This window comes from Pelodiscus sinensis, chromosome 2 (assembly GCF_049634645.1).
Source record: "Pelodiscus sinensis isolate JC-2024 chromosome 2, ASM4963464v1, whole genome shotgun sequence".
Lineage (NCBI taxonomy): Eukaryota > Metazoa > Chordata > Testudines > Trionychidae > Pelodiscus > Pelodiscus sinensis.
The window spans coordinates 226,998,633-227,024,071 of NC_134712.1; the positions used below are offsets into that span (position 1 = coordinate 226,998,633).

At 42.0% G+C, this 25,439-nt stretch overlaps 1 protein-coding gene across 9 annotated transcripts in view; it reads right to left on the bottom strand.

Annotated features, from left to right (window-relative positions):
- Positions 1-25,439, bottom strand: part of MPP7 (MAGUK p55 scaffold protein 7) — a 304,899-nt gene that overhangs the window by 17,273 nt on the left and 262,187 nt on the right. For all 9 annotated transcript variants that reach the window (XM_075922585.1, XM_075922584.1, XM_075922583.1 and 6 more), the window contains 2 exons: positions 23,175-23,345; positions 6,174-6,254 (listed from right to left, as the gene is read on the bottom strand). In XM_075922585.1, the coding sequence (XP_075778700.1) occupies positions 6,174-6,254; positions 23,175-23,345 (252 nt within the window). The remainder of the gene's footprint in view (positions 1-6,173; positions 6,255-23,174; positions 23,346-25,439) is intronic.

A 25,439-nucleotide genomic window follows, 5' to 3' on the forward strand; every position in this document is an offset into this window, starting at 1 on the left:
AATAATGTTATGATCATTAACAACATCTGCAGGTACAGTATGTAAGGTATGATACTAATATAATGGAACATTAAATTTCATATTTTAGGAACTGATTGCCTCTGGCTGTCAAAAAAATTCCTCTTTCTCCGTATCTACAGCCAGGCTCAACAGACTAGGTGGATTATGGAGTTTTTAATTCTATTTTTACTTCCTCTCAAGCATGAAGTAATAGCGTTTCTATACATTTAAATACAAATCGGACAAAATGCTTAATGGTGTAGCATGATATGAAGGTTTTTATTACCTCTGTAAATCACTCACTTCTGACTAATGTGACCATTCCAAACTGGTACCTATAAAACCTTTGTATCATGCTCTCATGAACTCACTCACAAATATATACAGGCAGTCCCCGACTTACGCGGATCTGACTTATGTCGGATCCGCACTTACGAACGGAGCTTTCTCGCCCCGGAAGTCGGGGCGAGAAAGCCCCGTTCGTAAGCTGCTCCGGTGCCCCTGGTCTGCTGGAGACCGTCTCCAGCAGACCAGGGGCACCGGGCGGGTTCCCGCGCTTCTGAGGCTTTGCCAGAGCAAAGCCTCAGAAGCGCGGGAACCGCTGCTGCTGCCCCTTGAGACCCGGTGCCTGTGGTCTGCTGGGGACGGTCCCCAGCAGACCACAGGCCCCCGGACTGAAGCCGCAGCCGCGCGGGGGTCCCGCGCCTCTGAGGCTTTGCCAGAGCAAAGCCTCAGAGGCGCGGGGAACCGCCGCTGCTGCCACTTTGACTGAAGCGGCAGCAGCGGCGGTTCCCCGCGCCTCTGAGGCTTTGCTCTGGCAAAGCCTCAGAGGCGCGGGACCCCCCCGCGGCTGCGGCTTCAGTCCGGGGGCCTGTGGTCTGCTGGGGACCGTCCCCAGCAGACCACAGGCACCCAGACTGGAGCGGCAGCAGCGGCGGGGTCCCTCGCCTCTGAGGCTTTGCCAGAGCAAAGCCTCAGAGGCGCGGCATCCCGCTGCCGCTGCGGCTCTGCTCCCCGTGTCCCTGGTCTGCTGGGGGGGGGGGCGCAGCTAGTGTGCTCCCCCCCCCCAGCAGACCAGGCTTTTGTTTTGGACTCTGGGGCAGAGCAGCTGGGGCGCTGCCGATTGGTCCTGCAGCGCCCGTGGGCACTACTGGACCAACCCTGCAGCACCCCAGCTGCTCTGCCCCAGGTCCTGATTCAGCTGCTGCTGGTCAGTTTCAGCAGCGGCTGAATCAGGACGTCTGGGGCAGAGCAGATGGGGTGCTGCTGGGTTGGTCCAGTAGCACCCCAGCTGCTCTGCCCCAGGCGTCCCCAAGTCAGCTTCTGCTGAAACTGACCAGCGCTGACTACAGGAAGCCCCAGGCAGAGTTGCTCTGCCCCGGGCTTCCTGGAATCAGCTGCTGATCAGTTTCAGCAGCAGCTGACTTGGGGACGCCTGGGGTTCTTAAGTTGATTCTGTATGTAAGTCAGAACTGGCGGTCAGTTTCAGCAGTGTCTGAATATGGACGCCAGTTCCGACTTACATACAGATTCAACTTAAGAACAAACCTACAGTCCCTATCTTGTACGTAACCCGGGGACTGCCTGTAGACAAAGACACATATACAGAGTATATATTAAGTATTTGTGTAATATTCTTCTTTGGCTTAGGGATGTTAGATAACATGTAATTAAATAATTGGGTAACCACAGCAAATTTTAGCAGTTACATGACCATTTGATAGTCCCTGGGGGCAGGGCTGGCAGCCAGTATGCTCCTGGCCCCACTCCCAGGGAGCCTCCTTCCACCTTGCAGTGCTGCCTCTGCAGCTGATGTGCAAGGGGAGGTGGTTTAAAAACTGGCTCTCCACACAGACCGGCTCCCGCTTGCTGCTCCGGCACCTGAGCTTCCTGCAAACAGAGGCTGCACTGGCATCCTCTGGAGCAGCCTCAGTCCACGGTGAGCCTGGACCCACCACAGATAGAGGATGCTCTGCAGCAGCCTCCCTTGCCCCTCCCCACAGCGCTGCTGCCTCTGAAAGATGTTATTTAAAAAACCCTAAAATAATTTAGAGAAAACAATTCTAATATTTAAAATTCATTATCTTTATGTACATGCAGAGCTGCCACAGCTACTGTAGCTTGCTTGAAAGAGTGTAATTTTACACATTTTTATGAAAATTAAATTCTTAGAACAAATTAAAACGTATTTAATTCATGAACATGAATTTTTTGAGAAAAAAGCCTTCCTCTTTATTATAGCCTAGTAATAGGTATTATTTTATGGTAAATATAACATCCACACCCACACTACTCTTATAAACTGTTCCATTAGTATAGCAATGCATTGATGCTGTCAATATGACTACTGTGTTTATACATCACATTACTTGATCCAATTTGGGAAAAAAAAAACCATTTGAATTCATCCACTGAATCTAAGCTCTGAAAGGGCCACTGTGATCATCTGATCCAATTGCCTGTATAACACAAGTCATAAAACTTCCCAAAAATAATTTCTATGGCATTTTTTTTAATCCAATCTTGATTTTAAAATGGTCAGCAATGGAGAATCCATCATGACCTTGGTAAATTGTTCCAATGGTTAATTATTCTCACTGTTAGAAATGTACAACTCAATTACAGAGTGAATTTGTCTAACTTCCACTTCCAGCCATTAGATGTGGAGAAATTGGAAAGGGTACAGAGAAGAGCGACAAGAATGATTAAAGGTTTAGAGAACATGACCTATGAAGCCAGGCTTCATGAATTGGGCTTGTTTAGTTTGGAAAAAAGAAGATTAAGGGGGGACATGATAGCGGTTTTCAAATATCTAAAAGGGTGTCACAAGGAGGAAGGAGAAAATTTGTTCCTCTTGGTTTCTGAGGACAGGACAAGGAGTAATGGGCTTAAAGTGCAGCAGGGGAGGTTTAGATTGGACATTAGGAAAAAATTTCTAACTGTCAGGGTGGTCAAATATTGGAATAAATTGCCAAGGGAGGTGGTGGAATCTCCCTCTCTGGAGATATTTAAGAACAGGTTGGATAGACATCTGTCAGGGATGGTGTAGACGGAGCTTGGTCCTGCCTTGAGGGCGGGGGGCTGGACTCGATGACCTCTTGAGGTCCCTTCCAGTCCTATTATTCTATGATTCCATGATCATGTTACACCTTTCTCTCTTAGACTGAAAGAGCCCATTATTAAATATTTGTTCCCTACATAGACAATAACAGACTATAATCAAATCACCCTGGAACTTTTTGTTCGTTGAACTAAATATATTGATTTTTAAAAGTGTGTCCACTATAAAGCATTTTTTTCAAACCCTATAATCATTCTTGTGGCTCTGCTCCAATTTATCAACATGCTTCTTGAATTGTGGGCATCAGACTGGACACAGTATTCTAGGAGCAGTCACACCAGCACCAAATATAAAGGCAAAATAGCCTTTCTACCCCTACTCAGGATTCCTATTTATGCCTCTCCCAAGATCACGTTGATTTTTGACCACAGTAACATATTGTGAGATCATGCTGATTATCCACCTTAACCAACAACTCTTTTTCAGTCACTGCTTCTTAGGATAAGCATGGTCTATATTCTTTGTCCGGGATGTTTAAAATTATATTTAATAGAATCAACAATATTGCCTTCATTAACCAAAACTTGTAACTTCATCACAGATATCAAATTAGTTTGACTGGATCTATTTTCTATAAATCCATGTTGATTTGCATTAATTACATTGCCCTCCTTTAGTTTTATTAATCAAGATCAGTATCAGCCACTCCATTATCTTGCCTGAGATCAATGTTAGGATGCAGGTCTGTAATTATGCAAGTTATCCTATTTACCCTTTTAAAAAACTGGCACATTAGCTTTCCTCCAATCTTCTGGAACTTCTCCAGTGCTCTAAGACTTATTGAAATATTGCAAATCAACATTAGTGGGCCATCAAACCCCTGCATCAGCTTTTTAAAAACTGCTAGAGTTCATTCCGAAATAACAATGAGAGCATCTACACACCAATTCCATTATTTCGAAATAAATTCCAAATAATGGATGGCTTATTCTGACTTCTGTAAACCTCATACCACGAGGAATAACGCCTATTCTGAAATAACTATTTTGGAATAGCAGTAGTGTGGACACTCCACTGCTGCTATTTTGAAATAGCTCCGTCCCAGGGCCATTTAAAGTAATTACTCCCCAGCGCGTCCTGGGGCTCTAAGTCAAGGTAGCACTTGTCAATTTTATCCCTTTGTCAATTTTCTACAATTCTTGTCTTCTGATTATCAACTTTCCCCTCTTTTCTGTTTGTTTTATTCTACACATGCCCTTTTAGTTTTAACAAATGCCTACACTTCCCCTCTAAACCAGGTTATTTTTAAGCCACTACAGGCCTTCTTCCTTGATTGTGTTTTTTTGGGAATTTAGCAGGATGTTCTTAATTCATTCCCAATCATTTTCCACATTTTTTTGATTAAATTCTTCCTGACAGCTGATTTAGTTCATAATTGTTTTCAGCTTTGTGAAGCTGGCTCTATTTAAGCACCAAGTATATACACTACTGGTCTGGACTTTGTTCTTCTTGCACATTGTAAATGTGATAAAGTCATAATCACTTGTACCAAAGCTATCATTAATTTTTAGTTGCATAGCGAGTTCCTTTTCCTCTGTTAAGACATGGCTTAATATAGAATGCCTATGCTGGCTGCCACAATTATCGAGTTAGGAAATTGTCAGCAACAATGTTTAGAAATTACAAGGATGTTTTAGAGTTGGCAGCATGAGACCTCCAGCATGTCACTCAAATTGAAGTACCCTCTTATTACACAACTTCCCCCCACCCCCCCATGCATTATAGATAGGAGTGTATGGAGGCAGTCATCCCATTCCAGAGTATGACCTGATGGTCTGCAGCAAAGCCCAACATCCCATCTTGTGCCTTATCTATTAGGACATTGATCCAGATACATAGAAGATCAATGTATCAGTGACCTGGAAACAAGTAATACCATTTTGACACAGTGCCACTCTACTATCCTTTTGCCCATTTGATCCTTTCTAAAGAGGTTATGACCACTGGCTGTAGCATTCCAAAAGTGCACATCATCCCATCAGGTTTCAGGATTTTTAAATTGGATGCATTTTACTAATGCCAAAATATTAGGTATTTGAATGACGTATTTACAGGTCAGAATTGCCTCTATCATCACTCTGTACCTATGATTCTCTAACAGTTACATCATAGCAGAGAGAACATGCTACTCTACGAGAAAACCCTTCCCATTCTGGGAGCTAACAATTTGGGAGAACCCTCCATTGTATATTATCACTCACCAATGTCTGAATATATGCAATAAACAATTAGGTCTATAATGTGGGAATTCTTCCTTTGTCCTTGTAAGATTCTGCTCCCTCAAACTGGATTCCTGGTGGTATACATTTCACCACCAAAATGCCAACTCATAGGCTATGTTTAGACTACATCTGTCTTTCGACAGAGGGATGTAAATTAGACACTTCGAAACTGCAAATGAAGCGGGGATTTAAATATCCTGCGCTTCATTTGCATAATTGCATAACAGCACTCTTTCGAACAAGCGCCGTTTTGAAAGTAAAACTGTGGTCTAGACATGGTTCTGTCGAAAACGGCAGGCCTTTTCAAAAGTGAGTGTACAGGATCTTTCAAAAAAGCCTGCCATTTTCAACAGAACCGCATCTAGACCGTGTTTTTACTTTTGAAATAGTGCTTGCTCAAAAGAGCACTATTACACGATTATGCAAATGAAACATGGAATATTTAAATCCCTGCTTCATTTGCAATTTCAAAGTATCTAATTTACATCCCTTTGTCGAAAGAGGGATGTAGTTTAGACACAGCCTTAAGGAGCTTTTAAATGGGTTTATCATTTACTAAAATCTTTATTGATATCAAGCATGTCAAATTTATAGTGAAATTCCACTGCACAGAATCTGGGCCAAAATTTTTCTAGTTCTTTTAATCAATGTTTATTCAAAACATAGAAATAGCAGATATAGATGTTTAAAATGTGTAACACTAACTTGGTTGCCTAAATATGGGTTCATATATTCATATTTGACAATCTTGACCTTAAGTTGACATAAAAATAAAAAACAAACAAACCCTGATACAGCATGAGGACCTCACAAAATGTACATCTACTTACGTGGCACTGTTACACCATAATGCTGGGTATCACTGATCAACAATTTTCGTTTAAGTTCATTCAACCCTACACCCACAGGACCTGAAAGACAAATTACATAGTTTTCAAAGAAAGTTCTCTCTTATGTTCAGGTGTTATTATTGGTCATTGTGGGACTACCCCATTTGACAAAAGGTTTTGACTTTTTAGAATAATAGAATCCTAGGGCTGGAAGAGACCTCAAAAAGTAATTGAGTCCAGCCCCTTGCCCAAAGCAGGACCAATCCCAACTAAATCATTCCTGCCAGGGCTCTGTCAAGCTGGGACTTAAAAACCTCTAGGGATGGAGATTCCACCACCTCCCTAGGTAATCCGTTCCAGTACTTCACCACCCTCCTAGTGAAATAGTTTTTCATAATATCCAACTTGGACCTCCCCCACTGTAACTTTGAGACCATTGCTCCTTGTTCTGCCCTCCTTTCTATAGTGGGAGGGGAGTCCCCAGAACTGGACGCAATACTCCAGATGTGGCCTCACCAGTGCCAAATAAAGGGGAATAACAACGTCTCTAGATCAGCTGGAAATTCTCCTCCTAATGAACCCTAATATGCCATTTTTAGTAATCAGACCGTCATAGGGTATGTCTACACTACCACCCTAGTTCGAACTAGGGTGGTAATGTAGTCAACCGGAGTTGCAAATGAAGCCCGGGATTTGAATTTCCTGGGCTTCATTTGCATGTTGCCGGGCGCCGCCATTTTTAAATGTCTGCTAGTTCGGACTCCGTGCCCCGCGGCACGAACTAGGTAGTTCGGACTAGGCTTCCTATTCCGAACTACCGTTACTCCTTGTGGAACGAGGAGTACAGGTAGTTTGGAATAGGAAGCCTAGTCCGAACTACCTAGTTCGTGCCGCATGTAGCCGCGGGGCACAGAGTCCGAACTAGCGGACATTTAAAAATGGCGGCGCCCAGCAGCATGCAAATGAAGCCCGGGAAATTCAAATCCCGGGCTTCATTTGCAACTCCGGTTGACTACATTACCACCCTAGTTCGAACTATAGTGGTAGTGTAGACATATCCTTAGAGTGGCCCCTGCATACAGCCCTTTGTAACATGTATGGTTTAGAGAAATTTCAGAAGCTTTAATGGCCAGTTATCACTATTGTTAACCTCTCTCTTTTTTAGAAAGGTTAATGAAAAGGTAGTGTCAAGCCAACTCTGATGTTGGGAGTCTTTGGCTTTTGGCATAGAAATAGTGATCCCAATGAGTATCTTCTACAAAATGATGGAGAGAGGCTCCTAGTGGTTCTTTTGAATTTCTCTGCAACTTTTGATAATATTATATGCAAAATTTCATTGAACTGCCTATGGATCCTAGCTGGAATGGTGATTTCAAACCGCTTTGTTTTCTTTTCTCTCTGTGAGGTCTCAAAGGATGGTTTTGGGTAATTGCTCATCAACTCCACAAGATCTGTCATGCAGGGTTCCATTCTATCACTCATCCTATCCAATTTGTACAGGATGCCTTTGGAGGAGATCTGGATTGGAATATCATTGGAATATGGATGATGTACAACTCTGTTTCAATTAGATCCAGATGGTGGAGCAACAGTGCTTTCCCAGGGCATGAAGATTAGGACTTGAAGAAAAAAGAATCGTCTGAAGTTTAGCCCACAGAAAGTGAAGGCGATATTTGTGGCCTTGGGAAAAGAACTTGACATTATAGCAGAAGCTGTAAATGTGCCCTGAGTTTTTATAATTTGAAATATTTTGTAAAGAAAAGAAAAAAGTACCAACTTGATACATATTTTAATGGACCCTAAAGCCCTTTATGAGCTTCTTTCCAGAGTTTGTTTGTAAGATTAAGTATCTGGAGTTAAGAATGAAGTTTTCCATCAGGGGTTGGGAATCTTTTTTGGGGTTGGGGGCTGCTGACTCTCAGAAAAATCAGTCAGGGGCCACACAAAAGTGAGAAACAAATAACAACCAACCAACCAACCTTCACTGATATGGCCTGTGACTGAGAAGACACTCCCCACATGCCCCTTGCACACCAGAGCCTAGGGGGAGCCTGGGCTAGTAGATTTTGTGGGCTCCCCACTCTGGGGTGGGGCAAAAAATGTGGGGTTCAGGATGTGGGAGGGGGCTGCTGGGAAGTGGACTTGGGGTGTGGGGTCTGGGCAGGAGGGAGGATGCAGGAGTGGGTTGGGGAGTCTGGGAGGGAGGGAGAGTGCAGGAGTACACTGGATAGAAGGTAGGGTGCAGGAACAGGGTAGAGGTGCAGGAGTGGGCTGGGGACTGAAGGTGGAGAGTCTGGGTGGAAGTTAGGGTGCAGGAGTGGAGCAGGTGCAGGGTATGGGTGACGGGGTGTAGGAGTGAGCTGGGGATGGGAGAGATGGGTGTTAGGCAGGCTGTAGGAGCAGGGTGGGGTGGGATTCTGGGCAGAAGGAAGGTGCAGGAATGGTCTGGGAGTAGGGAGCTGGGTGGGAGTGTGGAATCTGGCACAGCTCCCCAAGGACGCACATGGCTTTATATCCTCCACCACTCCCAGGCAGCATCCTCTGCTGCTCCAATTGGCTGTGATTATGGTCAATCAGAACAGTGGGAGAATAGCTTCCAGGATGCGCTTTGCTGCACTGCCATTTCCCAGCCAAGGGGGAGAGGGAGCGGCAGCGCACGGAGCCACTCCCCCAACCCCCGCTTCCAGTCAGATCCCATAGATTGGATCCAGCCTCAGCTTACCTGACTCTGGCTGTTGAGGCTTGGGGCTCCTGCCCCGCAGCAGGGAGCCGGTGCTGGTGCTCCAGCCCTGCAGGGAAGGGTGGGAGACTGCAGGTCTCAAGCACCAATGTGGGCTCCCTGGTGCTGGGAGGGGGAGTCCCAGGGAAGCTGGGGGCTGGATCCAGACCCCGGGCCATAAGTTCCCCAACCCTGTTTTAGAAACTTGTAGTAATAATTACCCCAAATGACTTATTACCCAACTCTGATATGTTTAGCAAGGCACAATGATGAAAACCATAAGCTTTCTATCACTTGAAAACTATGGTCTCTCTTTGTAAAAACTTAGTGTTAATGTAAATATATAAAAAGTTATAAATGCACTAAGTAAAACACAAAGCTACCTTTCAAGTTCTATCTCTGACCTGCCTGTAAATTAATCAGTTTATAGATATAAATGTTCATTTAAAGCAATGCGAAGCAGCATCTACTAGTGCATGTCTGTAGAAAAATGTAATGTGTCCTGGTGCTAATAGCATTCTTTTTTTTTCTAAATTTTGTCTATAATTATCAGTAGTATACTTATTTAAACATGTAAAGTTTTATAAGAAAAGTATTAAAATTCTGTATGCATGTGAGATTAATTAGTGTATTAGACTGAAAGGATCAGTAAGAACTGAAGTAGAAAAATCTGTTTCATCCTTTTTAAAAGAAAGACGTCTTCCCTATACACAAGTGTTATTTCCTCAGCCTACATACTGTGAAATTAATGGTATGCTTTTAGTTCTATTTATATATAAAAACTCAAGCTTCACTTACTGTATGACAGATGCTCTGGAAACATAGAGCAATCTGTTTCCAGACCAAAAAACCAACTACTAGCTCTGTGTCTCATCCCCACCCGCCATTTTCTGTGTCCCTATAAAATACAGCTATGAAAGGTGTAGATTTTTCTGTTACAGTGACTACTTTATAGAGATTCCAGGATTGTTTTTCCTTTGTGCAATTGCTTTCTTTTATAATTATTTCAGAGGCACAGAGGACTGATATCTAATTAGCACAGGCAATTATCAATACATTGTCTACTCTTATTTTTATTATATTATATTTCTTCAGTGAAATGCACAATTCTATTCTGAATATTCTTTTTCATTTTAACAGAGCCAAGAAAGAGGCATGCTTTTAAAAATTATGTACTTGGGAATAAATAATTTAAACCCAACAGGAAGGGAGTGAACCATTGGGATAAAAAACATTCAGGGTCTTGAGTGGAGTGGAATGCCAGTAATGTTTATTCCAGGAAATTTTTGCTTTGGTGCAATCAATCAAATGAAAATTTCTAAAACTGAATGATCATTCATTCTGTTTATTGATAACAGTCTAAAAAAGAATGAAAACATTAATGTCAGTTATTATTTGAATAATTCCACCTAAAGGTTAAATCCAGCGCACAGATACTGGTATGCCTAGTGGTTATGACTATCTTACTGGCCATGTTGACACTTTGAGCTGATGATGTAATTCCCAACTCAAGGGAGACATACCTGCACTAGGTCTGATCAAACTGAGCTAAAAATACAGTGTAGTCAAAGCAACAGGACTAGTGTTATGAGCTAGCCACTCAAGAATGTTCTTAGTGTGTGTCATGGATACATACTCAGGGTGGCTGCCTTCTCTCGCTGCTTGCATTGCCATGACCACACACTATTTTCAGTACACTAGCACTTGATTAGAACTAGCACAGTTATGTCTTTTCAATTTAGAAATTAATCCAGCTCAAAATGTAAACATATCCTTTGACAGCCATTTGCAGGATTGAGCCCCAAATCATTAGAACTTCTATGATTCAGAAAAGAACTAGATAAATTCATGGATAATAGGTCCATCAGTGGCTATTAGCCATGATGGGCAGGGATGGTGTCTCTAGCCTCTGTTTGCCAGAACCTGGGAATGGGCAATAGGAGATGGATCACTTGATTATCTCTTTTGTTCATTCCCTCTGGAGCATCTGGCTATGGCCATGGTAATAAGACATGATATTGGAATAGATGGACCTTTGGACTAGATCAGGACTGGGTAAAATACGGCCTGCAGGCCAGATATGGCCTACCAAGCCACCGGATCCAGTCTGTGGCTGCTGCAGGGAGACCCAGGCAGGCTCCCCACTTGCCTTGCCCCACCCACATGCTGCTCAGAAACATGGCTGTGGGGTGGTTTCACTTTAAAAACTGAGCTTAGAGGGGTAGGGAAAGCTTTAGGGGTTGCTCCCACCCCCAGCACAATCCTATTAACTGGCTTCTAACCAGAAACTGGCAAATGGAAGGTGCCTGTTTCAATAACAGGCAGCCACGAAGCACAAGGGGCTCATAGTTATTCACAGAACACATGGCTGCAGCCTGTATAGGGGGTGGGGCAGGTAGGGAGGCTGATTCAGGAATGGGCTGGTAAATCTCCTGGCCAGACCCTGCCTCTGGCATCCCAGTCCCTCCCTTCCCCAGGCCTCTGCACTCCTACTCCACATACCCAAATCCTCTGCCCCCCTTCCTGCACCTATACCCCCTCCCAGATCCGGCACCCCAATTCCCTGTCCCAGATCACAGTCCTTTCCTGCCCTATCTTACAATCTAACCCCCTGCACCACAGTCCAGTGCCCCAGGTAACAACTGCCTCCTTCACTCAAATTCCCTCCCTTATCCCAAGCTCCCCTTTGCACCTAATCTCCATCCCAAACCCCGCACCTCCTCTATTAATAGCATAGAAGAGTGCAGTCCACTTCACACATTCTTGGAGTGGCCCCTCATGAAAAATTATTGCCCACCCCTGTACTAGATGGTCAGTATGGCCATTCTTATGTTACCACACTAGATATATGCCAGGTTTCATAGCGGAAGCCATGTTAATCTGTTTTAGCAAAACCAAAAAGGAGTCTGGTGGAACCTTAAAGACTAACAATTTTATTATGGCGTAAAGCTTTTGTGAGTTGCAATTCACATCATCAAAAGCATCAGATACATGAAGTGAAAGAAAAAAACAGGTAATAGGGATAAAAAGATAGAAGAGTTACATTAGAGCTAATTAATTATAGTAATGAAAAGTCATTCCCAGTCTATTCAGTGCCATTCTGATGGTATCAAATTTGCATATGAATTTGCTCAGTGGTTTCATGTTGCAGTCTGTTTTTGAAGGTTTTTTCCTGCTTGAGGATGGCAACTTTCAAGTCTGTAAATGTGTGCAGGGAGGTTAAAATATTCACCCCTTGGTTTTTGTATGTAACACCTAGATTTGCCATTCAATGAAGTATGAATCAGGGAGGTCAAACTGGTGCTGCCAGGGCAAGATCAGGGGAAATGTAAATCTCATGTTCTATGCAAACCAGATAGTACACCAAATCACGCTGGCCTCTCTGAACCAGGGGGACTTAAATGGAAAGTGTTGCTCCTGGATCCTTCTCTTCCCCTCCAGCTGGTTGAAGTGAAAGGGCAAACCAATGGTGTTCCTGCAGAAGATGTACTGGGCTTCTGCAAGAAAGAACATAAACCAAAGGTCCAAATGTGGACTGGTGGGTTTTAAAAAGGTTGCCAAGGTTTTCTGATCTTCAAGATCATCAGAAAGAAACAGGAGCCACTCTCCCTCATGGGGACAGACTTTGTAGCAGCCATCTTTAATCTCTCTCTCTGGCTTCACAGATGTCAGTCATGAGAAATACAAAGATGGCATCTCCTTTCTGATTGTCTGCTGAAGAGCAAACTAACACAAAGCCTTTCCATTCCTGCTCTCTTGCTTGAATCTCAGGTTCCTCTTTATTCTGATGGTGACCCCAGCGTACTATACGGGAAACAGTGATAACTTAGCCCCATGCCATCCCTGCAGTACCACTAGCAGGAGTGAAGAAATAGCAGCATCCTCTTAAAACGCTGTGTCCCAGGTTTAGCTGGACGCAGGCTGGAGCTGACATGGCACTTACACATTGATGCATCCAGATCATGACATCTGTATTAGTTTTGCCCAAATATTTACTAAAACAAAAGTCTCATTTAACTGGACTGAAGTATTTATCTACTAACTAATGTGAGTAAATTTGTACTGTATGAACATGTATAATATTACAGATTAAAAATAGTTGCCAGCATTTCAATTATAGGGCTGACTGATGTTTATCCTACTATTAATATAATACATTCAGAGTCTTTACTAAAGAAAGAAGAGAAAGAAAAGGATCAATGAGGTGCAGGTCTTCTGTTTAGAGTAGCTTATGAGCAGTGGTCTGTCAATCACTGGTGACAGATGGACCTCTTGGTGGTGGTCCACAGTGGGCTGGCTAATGACATGAAGCTGGTTCTTCTCATTTCCAGATGATATGTGAGGATTACTTGTTGTGTTCCCTCCCTCTGGGGCATCTGGTTTTGGCCACTGACAGCAGATAAGGGCTGGATGGACCGTTGGTCTGATCCAGTATGGTCATTCTTATGTTCTTACATACATCACATTTATGTCAAAAGTACAAAAAGTGCTTTCCTGTATAACTATTCCATATATCAATTCCTGTAGTTGCCAATGGGACATTATATGATCACAAAAAGGATAGGAGATGGTCTTGCAAATTGACATGGACTATATTCCATCAATCTTTCTATTAAGAAGCTATTAATAAAGTGATAGAAATGTAGCTGTGTTAGTCTGGGGTAGCTGAAGCAAAATGCAGGACAATGTAGCACTTTAAAGACTAACAAGATGGTTTATTAGATGATAAGCTTTCGTGGGCCAGACCCACTTCCTCAGATCAAATAGTGGAAAAAAATATATACCAAAGGATACAATTAAAAAAAATGAACACATATGAACACATATGTGATTTGTCCTTTTCATATGTGTTCATTTTTTTAAATTGTATCCTTTGGTATATATGGTTGTGACTATTTTCTTCCACTATTTGATCTGAGGAAGTGGGTCTGGCCCACGAAAGCTCATCATCTAATAAACCATCTTGTTAGTCTTTAAAGTGCTACATTGTCCTGCATTTTGCTTCTATTAATAAAGTGAGATTCTCGGAGGTATTCAATATAATTTCTGGTTAAGGAAAGCATGTTTCAAGTACTTCCCTAATTAGGGATGTCTTCTTGAATTGGGGTCCTGCTCTAACTTCTAAAAAAGATTGAATAATTTCCTTATTCATCATCTTCCATCCTTCAGGAAATGCACAAGAACTTGTATTTTTAATGGTAAAAATATGTAAAACTTCACTTAAACTGATACGAAGTCAAAGGAGAAAGAGATCAACATATTGACTAACCAGTTTAATTGAACCCATTTTAAAATATTTATTTCAATGCACTGTTCTTGGAGATCACATAATTGCACTAAGACCTATTAAGACTACAACTTGCATTTTGTAAATGAGAATAAAATAGTGTTAGATAAAGTCAGTAAAAAACATCCTGCCAATTGGAGATTTCTAACAGCTTCCAACTGTAAATTATGCTTCCAGTAATTGTACAACATAGTGGATATTTTCTGCTCTCACCAATTACTGCTTTATTTTAATTATTTCCGTGGCATTAATATCAACATTCTTTTCCACGTTACACTAAATACTGCTACTACAATGCATAAAGTCTTTACAATGAGTTTGTTTCTACTGTAACTATTACTTACTAGTGCTATTTTGTTACATTTTACCCATGACAATCTTATGGCATTGGCCAGACAAACTGCTCCTAATATCTGGAGAAAAACATCAAAATTATTGGCACCTACAATAAATTTCTGAACTGCTTTTTTTTAAACAGAGAGAGCACACACTTTCTTCATTTGATTTGTGATAACAAAAATCAACTGAAATCACTAGCTGTTCCTCAGATCAGATATATGCAATTTCCTATAAAGTCACTTATCACACTTTTGAACTGCTCTCTCTGTTGAAGTAGGTGTGAAGTTGATTGTGTATATTCGTATTGTATATAGCCTACAATTTTATAACAATCACACTAGTAGGCAGCTGAATTTTAGTGCGGGAGAGTGACAAAACTGTTTATTAAAAACTAAATGTAATGCTCCCTTGGACATAATTTTCATAAAAACACAGCCACTCAACAGTTCATAACAGTCCCAGACAGAGGGTCATTTTTCTTCTGCTCTTGCTGTTTTTACAGTAGAGAAAACTGTACTAATGAAGCATTGACTTATATCCTACCACAAAAGAAACAAAAAGTAGTGCTTATTAGAGCACCAAGGTTATGTCTACACTACCACCCTAGTTCGAACTAGGGTGGTTAATGTAGTCATATGAACTTACAAATGAAGCCCGGGATTTGAATTTCCCGGGCTTCATTTGCATGTTGCCGGGCGCCGCCATTTTTAAATGTCCGCTAGTGCGGACTCCATGCCCGCGGCTACACGCGGCACGAACTAGATAGTTCGGAATAGGAAGCCTAGTCTGAACTATCTGTACACCTCGTTCCAACTAGTCCGAACTATCTAGTTCGTGCCGCGTGTAGCCGCGGGCACGGAGTCCGCACTAGCGGAGATTTAAAAATGGCGGCGCCCGGCAACATGCAAATGAAGCCCGGGAAATTCAAATCCCGGGCTTCATTTGCAAGTTCGTATGACTACATTAACCACCCTAGTTCGAACTAGGGTGGTAGTGTAGACAAACCCCAAGAAAGGAACCTAGGCCACTTTTGAAGGTAAGTGTTTCAGGTAGATTGTTTTCTGCTGTGCAAAAGTACCAGTTTTACTTGGTCAGAGCACTGTAGTTCTGCCTAGTGGAACCAACAATGAACCATGCTGTTAGGAAGAGAAGATGTGGCTACAGGTGGAGTAAGGTTCCTCTGTTCTGAGTTAAAAGATCAGAGCGAATTGGAAGGTAGTAGGGAGTCTGAAGAGACATCAGATACAGACAAGGAAACCATTTCTGTTGTGCCCAAATGGTGCTATGAGAATAACTGTCGCTCTGTTTCTGGCAATCTTCTCCTACACCTTCGGAAGGAGTGGGATGGGGGAAACGCATATAAGAGGGGGCCCTTCCAACTGAGAAGAAAGGCGTCTCCTAGAGATCCTGGTCCAATGCCTGCTCAGGAGCAGTAATGGCAACACTTCTTGTTTATGTAGGAAGTGAATAGGTCGATTTCCAGTGGACTCCATCATTGGAAGATGGATCGGAGAACCCAAGGGTACAGCTCCCATTCATGCTCCGGGGCAAAGTGTCTGCTGAGGTTGTCTGCTGTTATATTGTTTACTCCTAGTAAGCATGACACTTCGAGGATGATTTTGTTCTGTATGTACCAGTTCCATAATCGGACCGCCTCTGTGCATAAAGCATGAGAATGAGCACCTCTTAATGATTTATGTAGTATATCGTTGATATGTTGTCCGTCAATATTCTGACTTTTTTGCCTTGAATGTGTATAACAAAATGCATGCATGCATTGAACACAGCTCTAAGTTCTAATAAAATATGTAAAGTAGTCTCTTGTGTGGTCCATCGTCATTGTATTGACATGGCATTCATGTGGGCTCCCCATCCAATGAGGGACGCGTTGGTAGTTATATGTACAGATGGTTGATCTCAATGAAATGGTACACCTGGCTAGAAGATTGCAGGGATTGGTCCACCATAGAAGAGACTTTAAGACGTGAGGTGGAGGGGAGACCAGTCTGTGCACTTTTCTCTTGTGATGGGCATATACTGTCACAAGCCAGTGCTGAAGACATCAAAGATGTAAATGAGCATGGTCGACCACATAGGTTGTAGCAGCCATGTGACCCATAAGTTGGAGACAGGTGAGTACGGGAACTGTAGGGCTGAGAGTAACAGTAGTAACTAGTTCTTGGATTGCTTGGAATCTTTGCATAGGAAAGTATGCTCTTGCAGATACACCTATGGCACCTATGAATTCTAGAGTTTGTGTAGGTCGTAGCATTGACTTTTGTGCATTGAGTATAAGACCCAAAAAAAGTTTGATGTTTGCCTGGTTATTACCACCATTTGCTGTGTGTCTACTTCTGATAGGCCTTTTACCAAGCAATCGTCGAGGTACAGAAAAATAATCACGAATTTTCTGCAAAGGTACGCTGCGACAATGGCTAATGTCTTTGAAAACACTCTGGGTACAGATGAAAGGCCGAATGGTAGTACTCGATATCGATAGTGATCTGTGCCCACCACCAAATGTAGGAATCGTCTGTGTGCGGGGTGAATAGTTATGTGAAAATAGGCATCCTGAAGGTTGAGAGCTGCAAACTGGTCTTCCTTCTCTAATGCTGGGATTATTTAAGATAGGGTAACCATTTTGAATCGTTGATACTGATTCAATTTGCGGAGATCCAAAATAGGCCACCATCCTCCTGTCTTTTTTGGTGCGAGAAAGTAATGGGAGTAAAACCCCTTGCCTCTGAAGTCCTCTGGTACTATTTCAACTGCTCCTAGGCTGAGCAGTCGGTGTACCTCCTGTTTTAATAGGTCTTCATGAAGAGGGGTCCCTGAAAAGGGATGGGGAGGGTGGGAAGGTGGGAGGAAGTGAGGTAAAGGAGATGGTGTACTGTGATATTATTTCAAGGACCCAACGGTCCGATGTGATGGCAGACCAGCGATGACAAAAAGGCCTCAGACAGTGGTGAAAGGCCAGGGCAGGATGTGATGTTTCATGCGAGATGGGGAGATTTTGCAGACATGCGACCAACAGGTCAAACCTGCTGCTTGTTCCCCTGGTTGCTGGTATTATGAGCACCCTGTGAAATTTCCTCTGCGGGCGTTGCTTTGCTTGCTCCTTGATTGATCAAAAGTGCATTGTTGGCACCTGGAGTAGGAGAACTCCCACTGCTTTTGATATGGAGAGTATCGTTTAAGGTGGAATCGGGGAGTATCCACCCTAAGTGTGCGTAATGTTGTTCTAGAGTCTTTGCTGGAATGCAGCACGTCATCCGTCTTTTCAGCAAATAATTTTTGTTTCGCAAAAGGAAGATCTTCCACCTTCAACTGTAGTTCACGAGGGACCCCCCGCAGATTGTAACCAGGAGGCTCTCCTCATAACTACTGATGTCGCAGTAGCTCTGGCTGCTGTGTCAACAATGTCAAGGGCTATTTGGAGTGCTGTTCTGGAGAAGGCATAGCTCTCCTGAACTATGGATTTTAATATGGGTCTTTTGGAGTTTGGCGGGAATTCTGAGAGGTCAACTTCATGTAGTTATCAAAGTTGTGATTGGAGAGCAACACCATATAGTTTACTATATGCAGGAGTAAGGTGGCTGAAGAATAAAGTTCTCTCCCAAACAGGTCCATACATTTATTAACTTTATCTGTCGTGTTTTTGTATTGTGGTAATTTGGCCTTGTGTTGAGTAGTGTCGACGACTAAAGAATTTGGTTGAGGGAGGAAAAATAAGAAATCAGCTCCCTTTGGAGGGACAAAATATCTTTTGTCGGCTCTTCTGTTAGCTGGAAGTGCTGAAGCTGGAGTCTGCCATCTCTCATTGGCAGCTTCCATCATAGTGTCATCTATTAGGATTGCAACTTTTCCCAGTTGTGAGGACTGGAGATTTTTGAGGAGCCTGTGCTGTTTCTCAGGTACCTCAGTTAATGTAATGTCTTGAGATGCAGCCACCCTTTTGAGAAACTCCTGAAATTGTTTCAGGTCTTCAGGAGGAGACTGGTCACCAGGTATGACTGCTTTGTCAGGGGATGATGATGACTAATTGGTCGGTAATATGTCTGGTGGGTGTTCTTCTACCTCAGAGAGTTGACCTTCGTCCAGTTCCAACTGATGAGCTGTAGAGGGAGCATTAGGTGGTGACATTGCTACTGCTTGACTATGTGAAGGTTGCAGGGAAACTGAGGGAGCACGGGAATTCGGGTGACTGTGACAGCAAGGATAGCCATATTCAGTGATGATAGTGATGATGAGTTGAATCATGCCAAGAATAATACCTGTAGTATGTTGGACTGTGTTGTCTGAGATAAAATCGCACTGGTGAAACATGATGAGATGACATACTGCTCCTCTAGTACGTCTGATGATGTAGGTGTGGGGAACAGGATGACCTTGGTGATGCTCTCGAAGAAGGAGGAGGAGAGTGAGGTAGATATCTTGTATAAGGGGATGGTGATGAACGATACTTAGGGTGCATGGTGCCTAGCTTGTTCACGTGGGATGAGACCTCTGTCATCCGTCGTAGTTGAGGAGAATATGGAGAAAATGGTATGGAAGACGGTGCTGGTGAGAATGTTAGCAGTTCTGGGCTCGTTGATCTCACTGAAGAGGATTTGCGGGGTGCTTTCTTTGGCACCGGAGGGCTGGATGAGACATATGGTGCTGAAGATGCCCATGCCATTGTATGTGCCGAGCTGGTTGGTACCATGCTGGTCGGTGCCAAGGTTGTTGGCACATGTGTGGCCGAGGTCGTTGGTATGGTTGCTGATGGTTCTGACATGGAAGATGCCGATGTTGTTGGTACTGTTGTAACCGGTTCAGTTGCTGGCAGTGCTAACTGGCGGATTTACGACTGTTGATGGCACCATTGTAGGTTTTTGTCATGATTTTGGCTCTGAAATCGACTTATATTTGGGTGCCACTGAGCCTGACGTGCCGGGCTTATCACTGACATTCACTCATGCTGAAGGTAAAGACTGACCTTGCAAAGCTCTTTTCCAAGCTGGAGCCGACTGTGGAAAAATGGCCTTTCTTTTCACCACCCAAGGACATTGCAGAGTGGAAACCGTATGAGAATGCTCCGGCGGCTGAAGCGCCTTGTCGAATAAAAACATTTTAAATCTCATCTCCCTGTCCTTATGTGCCCTAACCAGCAACTTGGCACAGTGGACACATTTCTGAGGCACATGAGCCTTGCTGAGACACTTGATACACTTGGCATGACCATCCAAAGCTGCCGCACTTCTTAAAACTGGGAGAGCCCGGCATGGCTAATTGTACAACAGACTAAAGCTAATTAACTTTATTTTAAAGTAATAAAAACTAACTATAATAACTAGAACGATAAGAATTGTAACTAACTACAAAGACCAAACAACTATCTATTCTATTCCTGACAGGATTTGCCTGAGGAAGAGAAAGCTCGCTCTGTCTGCGACCATGAGGTCAAAGAAGGAACTGGCGGGAGCCAGACCATGAGAGAGATCAAAAGAACACAAACAGTGCAAGACGCATGCTGCGCATGTGCAGTCTGGCTGACCACTGCTCAAGAAAACACCGATCTGCGGTGCCAGGACAACCTGACATGGGGACACCACTCGAAGAAGAATAATGAGATTTTTGGGACAAGAAAAGACTGGAACTGAATTAGGTCTGGACTGAGGCAGAATCATCCAATCATAGAACACTAGAACTGAAAGGGGCTCGAGTCCAGTCCCCTGCCCTGACGGCAGAACCCAGTACCATCTCTAGACCATCGCTGATCAATGTCTATCTAACCTGGTCTTAAATATCTCCAGAGATGGAGATTCCACAAACTCCCTAAGCAACTTATTCTAGTGTTTAACCAAACACTGGAATATGTTCTCAAACACTGGTACATTCTTAGAAATTTGTAGGGGAGTTTCAAAGTACCCAGTTAAGATGCTTCTCCAAGCATCTAATCTTTTCCCCACAGATCATAAGAAGTTCACATGGACCCATGTGTACTCTGAAAGGTATTCATCTGTTTCCCACACACTAAAATCTTCCCCCACAACCTCATAAGTATCTTTCTTCCATCATGCTGTGCTCCCAACATGACCTCATTTCCCCAGGCATGATGAGTGACTTGGGACAAGTGCCAGGGTACTCTTGCCTGACCCTTAGGAGGCCTGAGGCTACAGGGTCATCCATGGATTATAATCAGCAGTGACCAGAGAGCAAGGATTACAAATACATATGTCAAGTTAATGGCACCAATGATTGATATTCTTATCAGCTTTACCAGAGTATTAAAATACCTCTTTTGTACAATGCAAAAAGTATAATACCTAAGTAGGAGTAGATGGGACATAAACAGTTTGTGAAACAAACAGTTACAGGATCATAGTCTTAAAGCTAAATGTCTTTTTTACCTGATGCACAAATTGCTCTCTGTTCACAGAGTATAAAAAACCTGATTAAATACGTATCCTCATACTTCCATGTAAGGTAAGGAATTTCACTAGTACTGCCACTGAACAAAACAACTAAACACAAACCATTTTTTACTTTTACATTACATTTGAAGTAGGACTTTTCCAAAATCATGGCAAAATATTAAATAATTCTCCTGAGTGTTTGTAATACTGCATTGTTATATTTGTGCCAACATCAAAAACTCAGTGGAATTTGTTTGCCATAGTCAGAGGGTTATGTAAATCCCCAAACTTCTTTATTGAAAACAGGATAACTAAAATATATAGGCCTGTTATTGCAACCATTACTCAAGCAAGTAGTCCCATGACTTCTCGGGGAAACATTTAGTGAATGTATGCTTCTATAAAGAAATACAAAAATACCAGCTGACTTCAGTGGAACTAATCCCATGAGTGAGATTTTCAGGATTGGGCTCTTTGCTGAATACTGTCCAATCTTTTACACTGTAGACACAAGTTTTCTGTAAAGTTTTGTTCTCTATACAAATAAAATCTTTCTGGGAGTATAGGCCAAGACCCTCAGAAAACATAACAAACCTTGAGGTTTTTACAATATAGAAAAATAATCTAACAGCAATTTTTACATTTGCAGATGTACATATTGTAACAATTTGAGGTTTGAAGATCTCAACACATTTCTGAGTGATCAGTAAATACAATACTTTTGAAATATGGACAAGTCCTGATTGTATTATTTGCCTGGGTAAGGATGATTTTAGGGGTACATTCTTTTCAGGGACTGATTCAGAAGAAAGCACCTGGTGAATACTGGCAGGTTTAGTAGTGCTTGTATACAGGGCTCCCTGGTCAAGAAATCAGTGATTCTACTGATCCTGGTTTATGCTCAGACTGCCATTCCTTTGATTCCAATGTCATTACAGTTAGGACCGTCAATAAATGGGTCTTTCTGACAAAATGCAACATTAAGTCAATGCTCAACTTCCTTTCATGCTTCCTGCTGTTTTGGAATCATTAGACTTTTCTTTCCAGAAATACTTTTAAGAATGTTTCTCTGCATAAAGTTTAACATTTGTGAAATTGAAATCCTTTCTGGAATGGAAAGTGATATGGGAAACTTGTCTACTATCATTTTTTTTAATTACTAGAAAACAGAGTTTGGCAAAAGCATGCATTCCATGCAATAGCAAAAAGGCTAAGCAACTCTTCAGTACTCAACTCAACACAGAGATTACCATGTCTTGCTCCCTGGTCAAGAAATCCATCTCAGCAGTTCAATCAGCCCATGAGATATGCAAGTTAGCCCTGCAACAGTTGCAATTACTGATCAAATATCTGAATTTTACAAACCAAGTCACTGGCCTAGCATGTGAATTATGTACAATTGGCAGTAATAATTCCAGGTGCCAAAAGGCCAAGCCTTATTACCTGTTTATTAGAAGTGAAATACAATTATCTGGGTTCAATTTTAGGAACAAGTGAATAATCTCTTTATGATGATCAGAATGGGTTCAATAAGGAAAAGAGAACTTCTATAAAATGCAGCCCATTCTGATCTGACAGCTTACCAAAAGGCAGTCTAGCAAATCTCCAAGGATCAGGCCATTAGTACAGGTACTTATTTAAATGCACTCAACAATAAGTTTCTGTTTTACAACATCCCAGACACTGATTATGGAAATGCTTCTTCCCCTTTCTAGAAGGACAAGTTTACAGCTTAGGGAGATACAGAGAATCCAGCATTCCTGTGGAACACTGACATACATTTGCACTTTAGTCTAATGAAAGCCTTGTTCAGCAAAGTGGGGATGAATGGCCAAGACACTTAATTGATGTTCTCTATAGGAGAACCCTGTGGTAATAGGGAATATTGTGATAATATCTTATTCTAATCCTAGACTGGGAGCAAGTGGGACATGAGATCTGAGTGATACGATAGTAAGAGGACCCTTATATTGAGAAGCATTCTTTACTGGCGTTCTTCACACAAAGAATGCAATGTGCAGGAAATTTCTTAGTAAGCTATATTCTGTTGGTAAAGTTGCAGACACATACAATTTTAAAGAACAAAGATCAAGGGAACATTATTGCTTATCTAAATGTTTAGATTAGTGGGCTGATGGTATTTCCAAAACTCAAACTACCAAAGAAGATGAGAAATGATGAGCAAACACAGCAACATAATATTCTAGATTATAAACATTTACAGTTTGAGAGCTAGGAAAGTTGAATTTTAAACTTACCAACTAAAACTACAAGCCTGTATTTTTCATTAAGCTGTCGTTGATATGGTGCAACTTCTTCATATGTTGGGACATCTGCTGTATCATACTGATCACTCTTCTTGCATTCGTACATTGATTTATTTGTCTTTCTATCTTTTCTGCTAAGACGAAAGCTTCTCCTAAAACCAGCTGCAAAAACAGTAAGGTTTTTTTTTTAACTAAGAGATGTAATATCTGAAAATTTCACAAAAGATTAATTCCCAGGCAGCAAAGAGGGAAGGTCAAGGACTTCTTAAGAAACACCAAACTGGCTATTTCCATGAGCAATTAAATTAGTTGCACACACAAAGTAGACATGTAATTTCAAATGCATTTTTTTGAGAAACCAGGTCCTTATGATCTAGAAGAGATTCACAGACAATAACAATTTGGAGGTAATTTACATTTAAGTCCTAAACTACAAAACTGTAGCCATTTCAAATTCAAATATGATCTTCCCAATATATTAAACTAGAAGACTTTACCTGGCATTGCTCAAATACTCCAGAGCATGGGGCTGGAGGTGTGGGGGGTATAGGAGTCAGGGAAGGGGGTTGGGGATGTAAGGGGCTCATGGCAGGAGGCTGGGAATGTGGGGGGGGGGTGCAAGAGTCAGGGTTGGAGGTGAGGAGTGGCTCGGGGCAGGGGAGTCAGGGCAGAGGTGAAAAAGTTAATACAATCATTGTCTTCAACAATATTATGACCTTGGCTCAATGCTGCTCTATCTTAACCAAAAAATTTTAAAACCGCATCTGCAAACATAACTCATGCCTGTTTGGCGTGGCACTCTGTACCTCTCAAGGCACTTATCCCAACTAAGATTGATGAGTCTATCAGAGCCTTAGCTAACAACTATGTGGTTTTTAACTCATGCAGTAGAGGTTCATGTACTCAGCTTCAGAGATTGCATGTTTGATTCCACTCACTGTTGGCATTTACAAGTGGGAGCTCATTCAGGATATCAACTGGGAAGTCTCTGAAGATCAGGATATGCTTCCTCAGATATGGGAAGTCTGGAGCCTAAGGTTGGTGTTGTGCTCTGTCTCCCTCTAGTGGCACATAGACCAGCTAGATATTGATGAGGTCTGCTATATATATTTAACTTGGCACTTAATACACAACATTAAAAGTACAACAAAAGGCTTTTTTAACCTAACTTTTAGTTGACCTCTGTAATTTTACTGTATGTTAAGTTTTAAAAAGTATTATTTATAGGCATATAAGTAACCATATTACTTTTTATCTCTAATATTAATAGTTACCAATGAAAGGATGAATCCAACAAATACTATCTCACTTGGGCCACCCTGCATAGCTGACGTATGTGCTCGCTATTGACATAACTCTTTTTCAGGATTGAGACCATGGGGCTTAATACCCAAGCTGCTCTGTTGATTTGAAGTGCAATACTCAGTAAAGTTTGTGCTCCCTCCCCGCCCCTCCCACACACACACACACGAGAGAAACAGAAAATATAATGTTCAAGCAGTACAGGAAATCATAGAAATATAAAACTGGAAAGGACCTAGGCAGGTCATCTAGTTGAGTCCTCTGTACTGAGGCAGGACTAAGTGTTATCAAGACCACCCTTGACAGATGTTCGTGTTAACCTGTTCTTAAAAATTCCAATGACAAGAGGTTCCACAATCTCTCTAGGTAATCTGTTCCAATGTTTAACTACTTTGACAGTTAGCAAGTTTTTCCTAATATCTTACCTAAATCTCTCTTGCTACAATTTAAGATCATTACTTCTTGTTTTATCCTCAGTGAATATGGAGAACAATGTATGACCTTCATTGCTATAACATTTTACATACTTGAACATGGTTACCATAGTGCTCTTTAATCTTCCCTTCTTCTCCAGAATAAGGAATCATATGCTTTCAATATTTTCTCATAGGTTTATGTTTTCTTGATTTTTAATCATTTTGATTGCCCTCCTTTAGATTTTTCTTTTATTTATCCACATCTTTCCTGAAGTGTGGTGCCCAGTATCAGACACAATATTTCTGCTGAAACCTTATCTATGCTGAATAGAGTGGAAGAAATACGTCATACCTTGTTTACACTCCTGCTAATATATATCCCATAATGATGTTTGCCTTTTTTTGCAGCACTATTGTTTTTTACTCATATTTAGCATATAATCTCTGGACCCTTTTCTGCAGTTCTTACTAATGAGTCTTTTCCCATTTTATATTTCTGCAATTCCATTCTCCTTCCTAAAGGTAGCACTTCACATTC